Here is a 20,121-nt window from a genome sequence, read left to right as displayed (position 1 = left end):
CTGTGTAGTGAACTGAGTGCATGGGCTGCATGTCTCTGCACTAGTGGGAAGGACTGGCACAAGCAGCAGTGTCTGTGAGCACCACCCTGTCCTAGCACTCTACCAGGACAGCAATGCTGCCTCTGTCAGAACTACCTTAGAACGTCAGATGTGGTCTTGGAGTCCAGAGGGTGTGGAGCACGCTGAGAGTTCCTGGCAGGAAGGAGCTCATCTGTCTGTGCTACAGAGATGTGATGATGGAGTGAAGCCTGGGAAAGAACAAAGAGCTTTTGTTTCCAGGTGCAGAACAGCAAAGTGAAGAATGAGCGGGACCCCAACCAGGCTCCAGCTCCTCAATCATGCAGAGCCAGGCTGCTGTGTGCCCAAGTTCCAACTGCTCGGTCATCTCCTGGGACACTGTACCATGTCCTAGAGGTAAGCTCAAAGCCAACTTCAGGGGGCCTCTTTCTGGTCTAACATACTTCATTTTGCCTCTTGAGGAAAAAAGTTCATTGGTGTGTGTGCACTCAACAGCACACATGTTAGGGTGGGAAGACAGCCTGCTGCACTGATCCCCTTCCACCAGATGTACCTGGGGACTTGGCGGGGTCTCTGACTGCCTAGGCCATTCTCACCAGCACATCTTGCTTCTCTAACACAACTGTCAGTACACAAAACAGCCGTTCCTATGCAATGCTGTGTGTCCTGCCACCAAAGCTGGCATAGTGTCCACTATTTGTCACTCTGTTTTCAGTATTTTGCCTTTGAAATACTGTATCATTTTCCTTGTAAATTTAGAAAGTAATGCTTACAGATGAGAACCTTTAAGAACAGTATCATACACGCTGAAATGTGGTTCCTCTGTATCAACTAATAAGCCATGGTCAAGCTTCAGTGATGATCTCAAAACTTTCTCTTCCTTCCTCCAGTCACAGGCCAAGCTGGGGTGAGGGCTGAGGAGTGCCAAAGCTCTGCAGTCTAGATGTGTGCTTCCTTCATACTGTCGGGCTTCTCAAGCCCTCTAACCTTCAGATTCCTCACAATCCCACTGTTTGATCTGGAGGTTCAATTACGGGTGCACCTCCAGGGTGGGCATGCAGGAGCATTCCACACAAAGGTGGGCACATCCATCGGAGGACACAGAAGGCCCTGACTGTCTGCTGTCCCAATGTAGCAGTGTGACAGTGACTAACCTCCTTGAAGGGGGCAACCATTTCCTTCATGCTCAGGTGTCAGATGAGCAAGGAGCTTCTTCAGTCTTCCATGACCACCCGTGCCTGGTATTTCTGAGCACAGAGTGACATACTACCTCCTGTTTGTCACCTCTGGTTTGGATACGGCCCTAACAGTCCTGGGGAATCTCCTTGCTCTGCTGACTGACTAAGTGTTCCCAGCTACACTGGAGTATTTCCCACAGGTTACTCCATGTCACCTCCATGCCACACAAGAGTCCCTCATAGCTCATGCTCACTGAGATCCACATCAGTGCTCCAGAGCTGGTTCAGCCAGCCCTTACTGACAGGCATGCAATTTCCCTCATCTCATGCACTCATCATTGGGTTGGCTTATTTTGAGGCAGTGTTGCTGAGCCCTTCAGGCTTGTTTCAATACAGAAGTCATGTGACCTTCCTCTTCAGCTACCTTCATAGCCAGGCATGGGCATGTACCAAGTACCTATGTCACTTCTCACATCTGCCAGCATCCAATGGCTGGAGGTGGGTGTGCTGTGCCACAGGGCAAGCTCAGGGCTATTATTACTCAGACCCCATGGCTTCCCACCCCAGTACACTCTCAAACCTGTGTGTCTCTCTGCCAAACTGTAAGTGAGAAACAGATCCCATCCAAGGCTCCTTTACACTCTGCACATGAGGGCTTTGTTTTAAAGATCTGATCAATAAAAGCCATACAAGGAGAAAAGCGTACAGATGTGAGAGGCCTGAATGACCCTGGCTCTGCTCTGTGGAGGACTGCACCAGTATGCAGCCAGACAGGACTGTGCTGTAGCTTACTGGCAACCACCAGTACTGACTGGGAGAGAGTCAGGTAGTTCCCACTTTCATCAGGACCCTGATGGCCTCCCAAGGTTAATGTGGACTCACTTCTTAACAGAAAGTTTGGGTCCCTCTTCTGAACTCCACTCTTCTGTAACTGAAACCTCCTCAGACTTTAAGTGGCAAGTGAGGAAGGAATAGAAAGAGTCTGTGGCAGCTAAGAGGAGATTTCTAGCTCCAATCAAATGAAAATATAAGCCAATGATTTCTCTTAAACTCCAGAGCGAATCAAACCAACCTTCAGGAAGAGTGGGCACTGGTTCCGGGCCTGGGGACATGACGACCAAAACCACTGGGGGAGGTTCTCCGCTTTGGCAGTTGATACAAAATACCCAAGGGCCAGGGGCTGCTGCTTGAGCTCCTCTGGAGCCTCCCGAGACAGAAGCCGCTCTCCCTGGCTCTGAAAAAACAAGGCCCAAAGTGCAATGAGCATCACCAGGCACTAACTGTAGCTTTCATCTTAACTATGCATACTAGTGACAAGTCCCCTGCTTGCAGCACTCCCACCAAAGTCTCTGGTGACTGAGAAATGTGACCTGGAATACACAGGTCTCTGCAGTGAAGTCGGGTACCTGACAAACACTTTCGAACAGCCAAAGGCTTTGGAAAAATGCATACATTGGTCCTAGAAGCACAAGCCACCTGCTCTGGGGCTTTATGTCACTGCATGTTGTGATGGAAGACCTCAGCATCCTCAAGTGCATCCAGGACCCCTGGAGTGCACCTGCTCTCCATCATCACCGCCCCTGGATTAGAACTGAGCACCATACATCACAGTCTGCAGGGAGTTATGTTCCTGCCACCCTGCATGCTCGCTGTGTGAGTGTGCTGTGTGCTTCTCAGAGACTTCTGTGCCTCTCTGCATCAAGTACTTCCCACTTATCAGTGGCTATTGAGAACTTAAAAGATGCCTTTAGTACAACTAATAGTAAGTGATAAGTTTGTTTTTTAATGTCTCCTATATAGAGAAAGAAAATAATCCCATTAATTTACTAAATCAAATCCTATCAACTCTGATTCTGGACAGAGGAAAAAAGCGAAGTCAGGACACAGTAGAGCACGCACACACACACATCTGTGTCAGGACACAGTAAAACACGCACACACACACATCTGTGTCAGGACACAGTAGAACACGCACACACACGTCTGTGTCAGGACACAGTAGAACACGCACACACACGTCTGTGTCAGGACACAGTAGAGCACGCACACACACGTCTGTGTCAGGACACAGTAGAACACGCACACACACACATCTGTGTCAGGACACAGTAGAACACACACACACACACATCTGTGTCAGGACACAGTAGAACACACACACACACACGTCCGTGTCAGGACACAGTAGAGCACGCACACACACACACACACACACGTCCGTGTCAGGACACAGTAGAGCACGCACACACACACGTCCGTCCGTGTCAGGACACAGTAGAGCATGCACACACACACGTCCGTGTCAGGACACAGTAGAGCACGCACACACACACGTCCGTCCGTGTCAGGACACAGTAGAGCACGCACACACACATGTCCGTGTCAGGACACAGTAGAGCACACACACACACGTCTGTGTCAGGACACAGTAGAACACGCACACACACACACACACACACACACACACACGTCTGTGTCAGGACACAGTAGAGCACGCACACACACACATCTGTGTCAGGACACAGTAGAACACATACACACACACATCTGTGTCAGGACACAGTAGAGCACACACACACACACGTCTGTGTCAGGACACAGTAGAGCACGCACACACACACACGTCCGTGTCAGGACACAGTAGAGCACGCACACACACACGTCTGTGTCAGAACACAGTAGAGCACGCATACACACATCTGTGTCAGGACACAGTAGAACACGCACACACACGTCTGTGTCAGGACACAGTAGAGCACGCACACACACGTCTGTGTCAGGATACAGTAGAGCACGCACACACACACACACACGTCTGTGTCAGGACACAGTAGAGCACACACACACACACACACACGTCTGTGTCAGGACACAGTAGAACACGCACACACACACGTCTGTGTCAGGACACAGTAGAACACGCACACACACGTCTGTGTCAGGACACAGTAGAGCACGCACGCACACACGTCCGTGTCAGGACACAGTAGAACACGCACACACACGTCCGTGTCAGGACACAGTAGAACACGCACACACACGTCCGTGTCAGGACACAGTAGAGCACGCACACACACGTCTGTGTCAGGACATAGTAGAGCACGCACACACACATCTGTGTCAGGACACAGTAGAGCACGCACACACACACACGCACACATCTGTGTCAGGACACAGTAGAGCACGCACACACACACACATCTGTGTCAGGACACAGTAGAGCACGCACACACACACACGTCTGTGTCAGGACACAGTAGAACACGCACACACACGTCTGTGTCAGGACACAGTAGAGCAGTCACACACACATCTGTGTCAGGACACAGTAGAACACGCACACACACGTCTGTGTCAGGATACAGTAGAGCATGCACACACACGTCTGTGTCAGGACACAGTAGAGCACGCACACACACACACACACACACACACACACGTCTGTGTCAGGACACAGTAGAACACACACACACACACGTCTGTGTCAGGACACAGTAGAGCACGCACACACACGTCTGTGTCAGGACACAGTAGAGCACACACACACACACACACACACACACACATCTGTGTCAGGACACAGTAGAGCACGCACACACACGTCTGTGTCAGGACACAGTAGAGCACGCGCACACACACACACGTCCGTGTCAGGACACAGTAGAGCACGCACACACACACACACGTCCGTCTCAGGACACAGTAGAGCACGCACACACACACGTCCGTGTCAGGACACAGTAGAGCACGCACACACACGTCTGTGTCAGAACACAGTAGAGCACACACACACACATCTTTGTCAGGACACAGTAGAACACGCACACACACGTCTGTGTCAGGACACAGTAGAGCACGCACACACACACGTCCGTGTCAGGACACAGTAGAGCACGCACGCACACACGTCTGTGTCAGAACACAGTAGAGCACGCACACACACATCTGTGTCAGGACACAGTAGAACACGCACACACACGTCTGTGTCAGGACACAGTAGAGCACGCACACACACGTCTGTGTCAGGACACAGTAGAGCACGCACACACACACACACACACACACACGTCTGTGTCAGGACACAGTAGAGCACACACACACACACACGTCTGTGTCAGGACACAGTAGAGCATGCACACACACACACACATGTCCATGTCAGGACACAGTAGAGCATGCACACACACGTCCGTGTCAGGACACAGTAGAGCATGCACACACACGTCCGTGCACATAATCCACAAACTGAGGAGGTAAGGAGGCTAAGGTAGGAGGGTCAGACTTGAAGGCCAGCCTATGTGAGGCCTGCTGTAAAATAGAAAAAGCTTTGCTGCCACCTTGACCTCCTGGTTCTGTGTAATGACTTAGAGAAAATGCTAACACCCAGGCTGAGGGACTCGGAACTGACAAAGGCCACCTGACTGGTTTCAGAACAGAGGTGTTTACACTGAAACATCCAGGCTCCAAGAAAGGAAGACAATGCATGCACCTTGAGCAGAAATATGGCAACCACCCCCAGGTAAGATATTAGGACTGCTACAGTGAACTGCAGCAGTAAGCACACCATGGGGTGACCACAGGCTGCAGTGCACTCATCACAAGAATACTCACTCAGACTGCTAGTATAAAAATCTGACCTTTTCGTTTCTGTCACAATAACCTTCAGGGAACAAATAGCTTGTCACCCCCTGGCCAGTAGCTAGAAAGGAGTCACAGACATTTGCCATCTCTTCCTCCCAGAAAGAGCATGGGGCAGGCAGTGACTGAGGGCTCTGCTGGCCCCTGTCCCTTGCTGCTCCATGACTACAGTGGCTCTATTCTAACCCTTCCTTCTCCTCATCACCCTTAAGTGACGGCAGTGCTGGCAGCATGCTTCCCTCTACAAGTCAGTGCACGCAGGGTGGCTAGCACTTGCTCAGGGTGAGACACCACACAGCAACTCCTAACTGACTTAATCCCTCCCAGAACCTCAATCACAGGTACAAAATGGCTGTGAGGCCCGACTCACTGGCTGGGACAAAGCTGACAGAGCTATGGGGTAGCTTTGACCTTTAAACCTTCCATTAATCCAAGGCATTCAGAGATGGAGCTGGCACTGGGCTCAGCTCCTTCACAGGCCTGTAGCAGTGACCTGGACACATCTGAAAACTATGCACTGGGTGGCCCCTGGCAGGCTGCTACCAATGTGACCAGCACTGTATATGTGAAACTATGTGAACACAGACCAGCCAGCCACATGCTGCAGGGACTTCCTCAGCTCAAGCCACTACACATATAAGCCACAGGTCTTCCCCCCTGCCTTTCATTTAAAAGTCACCATCTGGGAAAATATCTAAGAAGAAGACTAAGAAAAAAATATGTCTTAGCATTTTAGCTCAGGGGAAAAAACCTCCAATGTTCTAGGGGGCCAGGATGGAGAACACACACCTATAGCTCCTCAGCCTGCCAACCCCCTTCCCATCCAACACCAACAAGCAGCGGGCAGGAGCACCATCCAAAGCCTGCACACAGGAGAACTAACTTCCTAATAAAGGGAGCACTAAAATGCCTGAATGTTTCTTTCCATATCCCTGCTCTCCAAGATAGGTTGGAGAGCTGTGTCCCTGAGACCTAGATCTCTGGAGAGTGAGTCGTGTGCAGTCAAAGCATGGCTGGAGAGGAGAGCGGTTTTCCTGAGCTTGTGGTTGCAACATCCTTCCAATATCCTTACCCGACTGTGCTGGAAGTGAGAGCCCACACCAATTCCAGAGGGAGAGCCAGGGGAGGGAACCGGAGAGGAGTTGGGAGAGGAGTGGAGGTTCCCAGTCATGAGGATGCCAATGTCATTGTCCATGTCGTCTGGGAATGGAAGGTCTACAAACATGTCATCTAGATGAAAGCACAGGGAAGTTAAAAAGTAGCCACACTCCACCTTGCCATCCCATGTTCTGTTAACCTTCAACTGCCACAGGCATGCTGTGGGTACCTAAAAGTGCCCACTGTGCCCAAGTGCTACAAACTGTCATTGGTTTTCTCTCCAGTGTCCTCCTAACCAAGTAAAAACACAGTGGAGAAATCACAGCCATGGAGGAAAGCCCCCAATTCCTTTCAGCCTCCAAAGACAGATTTAAAAAAAGGTGAAAGGCAGCTCAGTTGTTGCAAGGTCAATGTTGACACCATCCAGCAGCAAGCAGACCCCAGCTAGGTACACGGTCAGTAGCTACAGGGCTGGGCTAGAAGGCTGATGTCAGGGAACAGGGAGAAGCCTGCCCTGCCATGGGAGAAGCCCATCCCACAACAGATCAAGGTAGTGTTCGTTAGGAGATGCTCTCCCTTTTATACTGCAGAAGAAGGGCGGACTCGCAGGAAATTTGGAAAGAAAAAAGATGAAGGTAAAACTATCACACACCCAGTTAGCATGGACAGCTGCCCTGAGCCTGCCTATCCCTACACGACTGGGACTGCAGTGAGGCCCTGTCACAGCACATTTTGGTGTCCTTGCCCTCCCCACGTAGTAGGCATGAAGATGTTAAAAGTTCAACAATGGCACAAATAGATGCATAAAATGGGGCATTTTATGGTCTATGACTCATTTTGCAATCCTATAAGAGTATTTAAATAATTCCATTAAGAATAATCAGATATGGAGCTGCTCTCCAGCAAACTGCATCCCCAGGGTGAGCAAGGAGGTAGCATCTTCATATGGCCATGCCCTCCACACTGAGGTCAGCACCGTAGTGCACTGGAGGAATAGTGGACAGGTGGAGGACATCAGCAGACAGCTACTATTCTGTCTCTAACAGACAGTGGGCTAAGTTAATAGTCCATGTTCTCTGGTCTTGGTAGTTAACTGTCAACCGAGTTAGTAGGCAACAGAGAGAATGGAGCAGGCTGGCGTGTTTCCAGTGAGCATGAGTAAATGCTTACTGGGGAGGTCTACCCTGCACACAGGCAGTGCCAGCTCTGGGCAGAGGCCAAAATGCAGAAAGTAGGGAAGGAGAAGGAGCAGTTCGGGCATCCTGGTCCCTGAAGCCACATGGGCTGCCAAACACTGCCACAGCTTCTTTGCTATAGTCTGAAACCCAGAGGTGAGACAAACCCTTTCTGGGGGATTTTCAGAGCCACAGAAGCACAAACACGGTGACAGTGCAGCTCCTCCCTCCCCATGGTTCCTATGACACTGCTAAGACACACACGGCCACCATTCCACACAGCACTCTGCCTCCGAGCATGCCTTCCACTCACCATTGTTGGGGCTAAACCCATCCTCGTTGGGGTAGTTGGCTGGAGCCACCTGGATGGTTGATGATGTTGGGAACACCAAGATATGGGTGCAGGAGGCATCCTGAGGTGTGTTCAGCTGGGATGACTGCATGTTCAACGCGGTGCTTCGGCCAAACACAGAGCCCATTGTGACAGCATCTAAAAAAAGCAGAGCTGTGTCAGGGTGCCTCTGCACACTGACAGCCCAAGTGAGGTGTCACGTACTATAAACACCTCAAGGGGCAGACATGTAAGGCCGGGCCCAGCTGCTTAAATATCTTTAAAGAACTTTACTGAGACCACCAGTGACAATCGTCTGACCCTCGCCTCACACTGCAAATGTGGAGATGAACCTACATGGAGTGAGCACACACCTGTAAATGACCTTCCCACTAAGTGAACTGGAGCCCTAACGCTGACCTCCTGCATGCTTTCTTTTCTACGTGTGGTCATGATTTATAAGCACGCCATTCTGAATGACAGCAGCCAATGCTCTACTTAGCCCTACATGGCGCTTGCCAGATGCTGGCCTTTGCTAAGCTCCATGCAGAACCCCACTGGCTCAGCACACCCCCTGAGGTAGCAGCAAGTATCTCTACTTTATAAATGAGAACAGAGCGTCTAAAAGGCTTATAAACTGCTGCAGCTGCTGCTGGCAACCAAGGTGACCTGAAGTGTAAGGTGCAGACAGTCCAGCCACCTTCCCGCTCTGAAGCCAGTTCTCAGACGCTCTCCTAACTTCACAGGAAAGGAGTAGACAGGGTGCAAAACCACACTGTATCTGAAATGTGAACCAGATCCTAACAGTAGAGCAGCATAGTGGCAGCCAGAATGTGGCCCTGCTGTAGCTTTCCACGAGCCAGCACAGTTATAAAGCTTCTGTAGCTGAGGTCCCGACAGACACCAGAGCTCACTCATGTCTGGCCCTATGCTAAATGCTCTTCTCTTTGCTCCACTACTCATCCTCAACAAGAGCAGAGGTACTAAAGTCTTCCCAAGGTGGCAGGCTGGCATCTGGAGGCTTTCTGGAGGGTGAGACCCCATGACAGCAGGAGACTGGGTTGGACACACAGCAGCCATGGCTTCACTGGCTCACCTCACACCTAGGACTTCATCTCTCTCCCAGGCTGTGGTCAACAGGGTTAAACCCTTCCCCAAGGAGATAGCCCATGGTCTCAATCTCTAGGTCACAACACAAGCTTCTGTTAGAAACACAATACTTACATTCTACATTCACCCATGGATTTAAGTTTGAATGTACTGGGCTGATAAACTACCTAATTAATGTAAGCGACAAGAGACAATTTACCTGGCATCACTACAAAGGACCCCTGGGGCTCCATGGCAACCAGGCAGGCACTAAGGATAGAAGGAGAGTCTGCAGCAGAGATCCCACACATGCGGCACACATCCTTGAGCTGTTTGCTGATTGTCTGCAGTGAACATTCTCCAAGGAGGATACTCCAATCTAAAGTTAGACATCACAAACAGTGTTTACAAGTTTACATGACGTTTCACAAGTCTGCCAGTCTTGCTTGGGAATGTAACTGTTGTGACCCCAAGGGAGAAGGGTTTTCTGTGTTTGGTCCCCTCCCTCCTTTGTAACATAACACAGAAACAAAAGTCTGCTCTTCTGCAGGCTGCCATCCTGTGTAGAGTACCCTCTGAGGGCCTGCAACAGACCCTGGCAGATGCAGGTTCTAAACTCCTTTCAATGCTGAGGTCTCTGTTGGCTAGGCTAGCCTGGGGTAGCCATTTTCACCCAGGGTCTGATTTTTTACCGCTCTCTGACAACTGTTCACTGCCCCTAAGCAGAAGCACTGTATCTAGGCACTGCTGATGGATCTCTGTAACAGTGGCAGCCTATCTAAGCACTAAGTTCTGGTATACGTTGTCCTCTGATGTCACACCACACTCCACCGAGCACATGGTACTCAGCTGCAGGCTTTTCCACAGTTACACGGTTCTTCTTCCCAGGGCAAGGACAGGGCAGTGTGTTTTATATTTCTAATGGTAGCTACTGTGGAATGGAAGAAAGAAAAGTGGCTGAGAAGAGGGAAAAAAAATCTTTAAACGGCAGAAGTCAAGACAGGCGTGAGCACTGTAATGCAGGAACAAGGCTGGGCTCTTCCGGACAAACACTGGCAGCTAACCGGTAGACATGAAGACTACCCAGAAGCTGGGGGCTCCTGCATGACCTCACTCAGACATGGCTCCAAGAGGAGGAGCCCCAGGTTGGCTGGGAGGTGAGCGTGTGCCTCCAGACACACTCAGGCTCTCCCCTTAAGGAGGGCTCACCCTTCCCTCAGTCTTACAAGGAGGGGCCCTAATCATTTCTAGAGCGGCAAGCGACAGACAACATGTTTACCCTGCTTCTTTTCTGTTACTCCTCCACCTTCCCAAGGGTTATGAAGAGCTGAAAGCCTTTAAGAGAGAAGAATGACTAAAGAGCAGAGCAGGGAGGAAGAGAACCAATCTGACAGCATGATGGGAGGAATCCCCAATGTATTAACTTTCAGGCTACTGACACAAGATTCATTATAAGTATGATGCTGTTTAAAACATCAAAAGCTCCCATTTTCTCCCAGTCCACAACATCAAGTGTGACTGGAACACATACACTGCAGTGTATGCACATATGGCTCTGAGTCTGACACTCCAGTACAATCTGTCCTACAGGCAGCAGCTTGAATGTGGGCTCTGCCTCTCTCCATGGTTTAATTCCAGGGATTCCACAGTACCGGGCTTGCACTTCCTGCAGTCAAGCAGTACACTCACTCTAACACAGGGGCTGGCATGAACTACAGTCGGCCGCCTGTGTCAGTCACACAGACACAGCCATTCATATAGTTCTTATGCTTGTTGTGACTTCACAATGAAGAAGTGAAGAACTACAAACCAATGATGAACTGCTCTGCAAGAGGAAACTACCCTCAGGCCTTGGCAAGGACACTGTCCACTCTGTGATGTATACAATGAGCCCACGATGTAGACAATAGCCCACAAAGAGCACACTCTGTGATGTACCTCCTCTTTAATTCTTTTATTGAGATTATAATAATTTGTTATTTTCCCCTCCCTTCATCCTCCCTCCCTTCCAAGCCCTTTCATGTATGCCTCCTTGCTCTTTCAAGTTCACAGCCTCTTTTTCCATTAGCTGCTCCACACATCTGTGTACACTATATACATATGTAATCCTAAATCTAATGTGCTCTGTCTATATGTCACTTGTGTGTTACTCATCTGGTAGTGGACAGTCAATTGCTGCACTCTTATTGCTTAGTTGCCCATGGTTCTGTGCAAGGCCGAGGCCCCTGGGCTTTGCCCATCGACATTAGCATGTCTACTGTTGAGCCCATGTCCAGGCAGCCATGTTGGTGAGAGTGTAACCTGCACCACAATCCCTGCACCTAAGGCTCAGGGAGCCCTATGGAAGGAGTCCTGTAGAAGGTGGGTGGGAAGACTACAGGAGCCAAGGATCAGGGAGTCTGCTGTGAGGTGCATGCTCCCCATGCTGCGGCCTTATGCTGTGTGTGTCTGAGACCTCAGGGAACCTGCTGCAGATCCAATGCAGGCCCTCATGCTTACACAGCAAACAGTTTACACACTGAGCTGTCTCTCTAGCCATGAATGCTGTTCTTACGTATGACTTTGACAATCACCGACAATCTCTGATAGAAGATGTCTTAATCCTAACTTTCTTTTTACTGCCTTAATATGAAATGTTATAAAATTTAACTACCAATTTATACTAATGAAGCATGTTTTCTACTTTACATTTAAAATATTATTTGTATAAGAGGTTAGGGATGGAGCTACAGAGTTTTTAAACTTCTGGTTTATCTATCCCTCCATGTATATGACAGTCAAGGTCATGACTCTGGGCCCTGGGGCAACTGTCCTTGCTCTGCCCAGTCTCCTCTGCTCCTGCACCTGCTCACCTTTTAGCTCCCCATGGCCAAGACGCCCCAAGCGGCCGATGACAACTCTCCAGGGCAGAGATGTCATCTGGACAATCCCCAGGCACCATTCCCATAGCTTCTGCAGCCCAATCTTACGTGCGGACACTTTACTCTTCCGTGACCTGACAGAGAGAGGAGCAGAAAGGGTCCTACACGAGTCAATTGTCACTCAGCAGGGCACATGTTTCTAAGCCCAGAGTTAACAGAAACTGACCCAATCTGCAAAGGGTCTCACCTGCTTGGTAAAGCAATGTTTACAACACATGTCTCCAGTAACTCTCCATGCAGATCAGTGCAGGATGCCAAGAGCCAGCGCTGGTCATGAGACAGACAATAGCCCACAAAGAGCACATTGTATTTCTGGCTCGCCTCACCAAAGGTCTCTCCCGGCTCTGTCTGCTTGTCTTTGATTGGGGCCAATATAAAAGGAGGGGAATAAAGCTGGATTGGACTGGGCCGCTGAAATAAGAATCACGGTCATTATCAGCAACAGGGCCAACCAAGGTAGCATTTACAATAAAAACAGGGCAACCCCAAAGGAGGAAAGCAGGGGTACTGACAATAGTTCCTACCACCCTCTCTCCAAGACTAAGCTATCAAGAGGACACAGACAGCAAAAGTATTATCTAAATGCATGAACTATGAGGACTTATGGCTCAGTTGATTAAAATACCTGTCTAGTAAATGGTATAAGCCATCAATGTTTGATGGAAAGAAACGAGTATATTAGAAAGTAAGAAAAAAGCTGACCAAATGTCAACAGACACTAGGCAAACAGAAACTGAAGCCACAGTGAGATTCATTCTGAGTAGTCTCAGGAGGGTCTGAGTCACAGGTAGCACACTTGAGGGATTGGAAGGTTCAGAGACACAGCTTCAGGCTGAGGCACAAGAGGTGCCCTGCTGTGCTCTGCAGCAGAAGATGGCTCTCTTTACCAACTCACCTCTGGGTTCTTGAGAGTCATCTCAATGCTGGCTGCAGGCCCAAAGCCCGTGAGGGATTTAATGTGGATCTGTGTAGGCAGAGGCCGCCGGCACTGGCAGTACACTGAGAACGCCATGGACTTCAAGTATTGAATGTAGAAAACATGTTCATCCTTCATTGTCTGCAGCATGTACTGGCAAGGCACAATCTACGAGAGGCAAGCAAGTCAGTTCAAACCTCCACAGACAGACAGACAGCTGGGAACCTCCACAGACAGACAGACAGCTGGGAACCTCCACAGACAGACAGCTGGGAACCTCCACAGACAGACAGCTGGGGACCTCCACAGACAGACAGCTGGGGACCCCCACAGACAGACAGTTGGGAACCTCCACAGACAGACAGCTGGGGACCTCCACAGACAGACAGCTGGGAACCGGCAAGGCATGGGATTATGGCTAGGGTGGGCAGAAGGGACCTTAACTCCATAACGTAAATGTCAAATGCCATTATACCCTAACTCCTCCCAGTAACATAAAAGCTGTACCTCAAACGTAATATTGGTATGTCAGTCTCCTTGAGGACTGTCCCACAGCCCTCATATTTTAAAGCTGGCATCTTAGTGTATGCCCATTTGTACAACATCTGACATAGCAAGCTGCAGTGCTATCGCATCAGGTGGGCTCAGACTTTACCACAAGTTAGGCCACCAGTCTTTTCTGTTCACTCTAACTTCAATCCTTCCCTCTACAGGACAGCTTTCAGTAAAGCAATGATGAGCCATCTCCACTGTACAAAACAGTTAACAATCACTTCATTTTAAATCTAGTAAAAGTGCAGGGAAATAGGCGTGCTCACTGCCTGCTCAGGAAACAAGAACAAGCATTTGGAAAATGACATTTCAGTGTCTACATCTGAGAATCCACTTTTAAAAGGACTTAGAATAAAGAACAACACACCAGCATGCTTGCTAGGCTTGCTTACACCAGTGGGAAAAGTGAGCTCACACCCAATGTAGACCCATGTGAGCATGGCCAACATACAACGTCCACTGTGCTACCTGGACGGGCCTAGTCCAGCACTGCAGAAGCTGGGCCATCAGAAGCTGAAGGCCTGTCTTAGGACAACAAAGAGTTCCTATGACAAGCAGCCCAGGAAAGATGCTCACATGGTAATTGGAGAACTCTGACCTTGTAATGAGACAATCGCAGAAACACTCTAGGATGGAAATGATGGCTGAATCTAAACCACAGTGCCCTGAAGGAGTGCTGCTCGCTACAGGGTCATGGATCTGCAGCTCAAAGGACTCAGAATCCTGCCTCACAGCAGCATGAAGAACATGAAGAAGAGCATGAAGAGCATGAAAAGCAAGCTAGTGGACAGCAACCTGGAGAATGAACGAGCTTCTCATGTGCTCGGGTAAGTGGTCCAGCATCTCTGTGTAGCAGCGCATCAAGCTCAACAGCCAGAAGTTTCCAGAGCTGGAGTCCTCCTCTGCAGTGTAGGTGAAAGGATCCACCATGTAAATGACGACGGCTGGAGGGTAGGCATGGCTGTCTGCAGAGTCAGGCTCCGTGGGGATTCCTATTCTCTCCCTCTCTGTAACACTGGAGAGAGAGTCAGGTGTGAGGCTCTGACAGCAAAGATCAACTCTACTGAACAAGTCAATCACAGAACCCATACTGCCCCCAGGCTACAATCCAATGCATCAGCACGTGTCACACTTCAGGCTCAACATTTCAAAGACAAGAGAGGAAACAGACAGCAGTACAAAAGCTAAAAGTTGCTATGTGACACCCACAACTCAGGGTCTTGGGTTTCACATTTTCATGCAAAGGATGCTGGCTAGCAGAGCCTATGCAAATATTCCCAAATTCCAAACTCTGCAAACACGTCTGGTCCCGCGGTCCCAACCGTGTTAGAACAGAATACTTGTATCTGTGTTAGTCTGAAATGACCCCTTTATTCTCTGTGTTAACAGTGCACACAGGTTTTGATAACACTACTACTTAATGAACTCTGTACTAAGCATGCTGATTACTGGTTCCATCTCTTAATGTGCCCTCGGAGCAACACTTGTCACTTCTTATTAGCAAGGATAGAAGAAGCATTTGACTGGATTCTGAGAGAGAGAGTGTGTGTGTGTGTGTGTGTGTGTGTGTGTGTGTGGTGGAGTAAAGGGGTGTGACCAAGCAGAAGCCCCACTATGTGACCAAGCCCTACTGTGTAATCTAGTGGAAGCTTAACTTGGTTGTGAGACACAAACACACCTGTCTTGTCCATCCTGTGAGGGTTGGGCACAGCTCTGCCCAGGTTCAGTGTCTCCACAAGCCACATTCCCTGGAGTTCGATCTGTGGAGCTGCCCCCAGCACCGGGGTTCTGCCCTCCAACACCACCACCGAATCCTGAAGAAGAGGTAGTGTTCATCTGAGTGATTCCTGGAGCAGAGGCAGCTGAAGAGCCTGGAGGCCCAGAGGAGGCAGATGAACTACTTGCTGCAGGGTTTGCAGAGCTGCTGGAGGTGGGGTTGAATGCACTGCCAGGTGGAGGTGCTCCTGAGCCTGAATTCGAAGGTAAAGACCCAGCATTCCCAGGTGTGGCTTGTCCCTGTGCTTCTGCTGGTGGGCTCTGGTGCTTAGGTGGCATCAGCAGGCCACTGTCGAGCTGCAAAGTGGCTAAATAAGGTGCTAAAGGAAGACAAAAATGATCTTAGTGACCCTAGCAGTGTCTCTTGGACATCTTGAATACTGCCACCACATATGAATACAAACTCCTACACAAATGGCTGAGTGCACACAGAACAACTTGTCAATTCTACATTTGGCTTACAAGAAGAGACAGAAAAGAAATTCTTAACAAGCCTCCTTTTCTGATGTCACTGAGAACTGGACCCTTTAGCTATGCATATGCCCTCAAGTTGACAGTGCACTATGGACACGTATTCACAGTCATACAGTGCACATGGATGTTCACCCAGTCATACAGTACACATGGATGTTCACCCAGTCATGCAGTGCACATGGATGTTCAACCAGTCATACAGTACACATGGATATTCACCCACAGTCATACAGTGTACATGGATGTTCACCTACAGTCATACAGTGTACATGGATGTTCACCTACAGTCATACAGTGTACATGGATATTCACCCACAGTCATACAGTGTACATGGATGTTCACCCACAGTCATACAGTGTACATGGATGTTCACCCACAGTCATACAGTGCACATGGATATTCACCCACAGTCATACAGTGTACATGGATATTCACCTACAGTCATACAGTGTACATGGATGTTCACCCACAGTCATACAGTGTACATGGATGTTCACCTACAGTCATACAGTGTACATGGATGTTCACCCACAGTCATACAGTGCACATGGATATTCACCCACAGTCATACAGTGCACATGGATATTCACCCACAGTCATACAGTGTACATGGATGTTCACCTACAGTCACACAGTATACCGTGGATATGCAGTTTTGCAAGCTCTGAAAGTTCTCTTCAAGCTAAAGCAGTTAATGTCAAAGAATGTTGCTGTTTTCAAAATGGCTATAAGCACATCTAACCCCAATAATTAAATTTAAAAACATATATCACATGAAAATCAGGATTTAGTCAGGCTCGGTGGCATATGCCTTAATGCCTATACTCAGAAGGCAGAAGCAGGTCTACATAATGAGTTCCAGGTCAGCCAAGGCTGAGATAGAGAACATAAGGCTGCACCTGCCAGGGAGGGACAAGACTGTCCCACTGTACTTCAACTCTCCCACGCTAACCATTTTCCCGTTTACCTAGGTGATGGCGGCAAACTTGAGCATAAAGTTTGAGTCTGGAATGATTGTCACTCTCCTCACTGCTCCACGGCTGGTTAAACCACTCACTCACAAGCTCCTCTGTCAGCTTCTGTGCCACGGTCTTGCCCACACGCATGATCCCGTCACGGAGCACTTTGCAGATGGGCTTGTGCTGTCCCAGCCGACACATCTGACAGCACATGAGATGGTCATGACAGCAGCCACCCCCCACAGAAGCATGCAAGCACACCAGCATTAGCAGCTGGCCTTCCCTGGCAGACATCACGTCCCTGAAACTGCTCTGCCCGTCCAACTCTGGGTGCGGTGCTCTCAAGAGGCAGAGCTGCTACAACACCTTGTGTGCTGACCACTAAGATATCTCGCGGGTGGGCGGAGTTCATGGAATCAGCTCTAACAAGGGGGCTTTCTGCCTGGCCAGGAAGGGGCCACGTTCTCCTTACTGTAGCTGCTGAGGTGACGGCATACTGTGCGGCTTAGCTTTCATCAACTTGACACAAAACTAGACTAATCTGGGAAGAGGGAATCTCAATAAAGGAATACCTCCATCAGATTGGCTTGAGGGGCATTTTCCAGATTAATGATGGACGTGTAAGCAGGGGATGGGGTGGGGGAATGCATAAAAAGGCAGCTGAGCAAGCCAGAGAAAGCCAACCAGCAAGCAGGGTCCTCCCATGGCCTCTGCTTCAGTTCCTGCCTCCAGCTTCCTGTCCTGACTTCCTTCCACAATGGGCCGTAACTAACCTGTAACCTGAAACAAACCCTTTCCTGCTTGTGTTGCTTTTCATCAGTGCTTTATCCCAGCAACAGAAAACCCAACACTCTCAGATGACACTGTCATGAGCAAGAGGGCCTACTGGCTGTGGCTCCTTCAGAGTAGGGGTGGTATACCTGAACAGACCCAGTCAGCCATGAAACTCTGGATCAGGCCGGAGGGTCATTCAGAAGGGAAACAACTCGTCTGTGATAGCTCAATTGTGACTCAACAGTGTCTTGTGCCCACAGAGCAGGCAATGGTCAGAAGTGACAAGCATCCAAAAGTTCGTGCTTACCAGATGCCACTCACTGTATGTCAGCATGCCCTTAGCTCACCTAGTCCCTGTCCACCCAGAGTGTGAGCTCTGTCCTAGAGGACAGTCATTTGTAAAAACACTTCTGCAGCACTCATAGGTGCCAAGCAGCATCCTAAGCACTTTAGGAAACACTGGTTTTGTTTTACACTGTCATCACCTTGGTACTGGGCTTACGTAAGTGAGGCCTACCAACAGCACAAGACCCAGAAGTCAGGCCTCTCCCAACTGCGGGAGCTTACACACTAAATGCAAAACTACCCTCCTGCTTCGCATATCAATGTGGCTACCAAATTTTCTAATCTACCAAATTTTAGTATTAAGATGAACGTAGTGTTAAAGCACAACAAAGCATGATCCTATGTCTACAGTCCCCATGAGTCATCTCTATTCACAACAAATTCTCTTTAAGTTCGAACTTCAGGTTCATTCCATCAATAACAGCCAGATGCAGGCCTCATGTCAGAGAGGGAGCCCCACAACATGCTCACCTCATATACAGCACTCAAGTCCCTGAAGAAAGTTTTGGCTCCTTCGAGCAAGGCCTCATTTTCTGGACACACCACAATATAAGCAACATCACGGTGGCCCCCATAGGGCTCCAAGAGCAGCCTTTCCCAGAAGGGCAAGGAGAAGGGGGAGATGGTCAGGAACTCCTTGTCGTAGCCCACCAGCAGAGTGGGGATGGGCAGCGGCTCCGGAGACTCTTCCGAACCTGGAAGACAGTGCTGTTTAGGAAGGAACATGAGTCTCTTCCCATGCTGGATAGCTTGGCAGTTCCTGATACTCTGACCTGAGTGTTTGAGCCATGGGAACCTGGTACATGCTCTACAGGCCTCTTGCTATTAGCTCACTAAATGGACCCAATGAAGAGCTTCACAAGACCATCTTAGAAAGGGCCATGGAAAGTGAGGGCAGAGGGCAACAAGGCAGGTTTACTTAACAGGCACACTGCTTCAGTGTGCTTGAGTACAACAGGGATCCTGGCCTTAGAGCAGGAGGCCGAGCAAACACAGAAGCCCAATGACAGGCACCGTGGGCAGAGGCCAAGCTCTTTTAAGGAACCTAAATATGTCTGAGGAAGACCAGGGAGGTCACGGAAGCACAAAGGAAATTCAAACACCAAGGCCTGCTCACCGTAGGTCCCGCGCCCCGCCATCTTATGGAACTGCTGCCAGGTGAGCGGCCCCTGCACATGCTGGATGTTCTCCCAGGTCCTGCCTGTGCGCTTCTTCTGGATGGCATCCTGCAGGAAGGGCTGCAGGGACAGCAGCATGCGCACCACGTCTTGGGATGAGAGCATGCTTGTGTCCAGCACTGTGGCAGGAGAACAGAGCAGAGGACAAGGATGTCAGGGCAGCATGACCCCCAGATGCCATCCTGTGTCTCCGTTACAGGAGATGGGCAACCTGGTAGTCAAGAGAAAGGCTCCTCCAAATTAAAGGGCAGAACCGGGAACTTGCTAACAAGATAGAGAAGTAGGTCACACCACTTGGAAGCATTCAATTGAAGAGACTGTGAAAGAAGGAAAGAAAGCCTACTTTTCCAATCAAACCTGTTTCCAAGATTTTTCAGAAGACAAAGAGGTACAAAGTTTCTTCGTTACCACATTCCTTTCATTTACACATCATCGTTTTGAGGATAAGGGAATATAAAGGGGACCTAGAAAACTTTGTAAAATATCCTTGGTAAACACTGAAGGCTTGATAAAGAGGCCCTGTACTACTCTCTAGACAGACAGTTCTGAAATGGACCTACTTCTTCCCACCCTAAAGCAAGCTATTATTTATTTTCTTTTCATTATGTAACTATTTCTTCTATTAAAATATCTTAAACTGGGGCTGGAGAGAAGGCTCAAGAGTCAAGAGCACTTGTTCTTGCAGAGGAATGGGATTT

At 49.4% G+C, this 20,121-nt stretch overlaps 1 protein-coding gene across 5 annotated transcripts in view; it reads right to left on the bottom strand.

The window, feature by feature from the left end:
* Med13l (mediator complex subunit 13L) overlaps nucleotides 1-20,121 on the bottom strand; it is a 226,670-nt gene that overhangs the window by 3,991 nt on the left and 202,558 nt on the right. For 4 of the 5 annotated variants that reach the window (XM_031337649.1, XM_031337648.1, XM_031337651.1 and 1 more), the window contains 13 exons: nucleotides 19,363-19,542; nucleotides 18,717-18,940; nucleotides 17,135-17,327; nucleotides 15,595-16,012; nucleotides 14,712-14,931; nucleotides 13,344-13,532; nucleotides 12,636-12,859; nucleotides 12,380-12,549; nucleotides 9,748-9,906; nucleotides 8,421-8,597; nucleotides 6,907-7,064; nucleotides 2,269-2,430; nucleotides 136-248 (listed from right to left, as the gene is read on the bottom strand). In XM_031337649.1, coding sequence (XP_031193509.1) covers nucleotides 136-248; nucleotides 2,269-2,430; nucleotides 6,907-7,064; nucleotides 8,421-8,597; nucleotides 9,748-9,906; nucleotides 12,380-12,549; nucleotides 12,636-12,859; nucleotides 13,344-13,532; nucleotides 14,712-14,931; nucleotides 15,595-16,012; nucleotides 17,135-17,327; nucleotides 18,717-18,940; nucleotides 19,363-19,542 — 2,587 coding nt within the window. The remainder of the gene's footprint in view (nucleotides 1-135; nucleotides 249-2,268; nucleotides 2,431-6,906; nucleotides 7,065-8,420; nucleotides 8,598-9,747; nucleotides 9,907-12,379; nucleotides 12,550-12,635; nucleotides 12,860-13,343; nucleotides 13,533-14,711; nucleotides 14,932-15,594; nucleotides 16,013-17,134; nucleotides 17,328-18,716; nucleotides 18,941-19,362; nucleotides 19,543-20,121) is intronic. The other variant, XM_031337650.1, reaches the window with a different exon arrangement.

Source organism: Mastomys coucha, unplaced genomic scaffold (genome assembly GCF_008632895.1).
Source record: "Mastomys coucha isolate ucsf_1 unplaced genomic scaffold, UCSF_Mcou_1 pScaffold22, whole genome shotgun sequence".
NCBI lineage: Eukaryota > Metazoa > Chordata > Mammalia > Rodentia > Muridae > Mastomys > Mastomys coucha.
The sequence above is the reverse complement of the archived record's forward strand: the minus strand, read 5'-3'. Positions and strand labels throughout refer to the sequence as shown.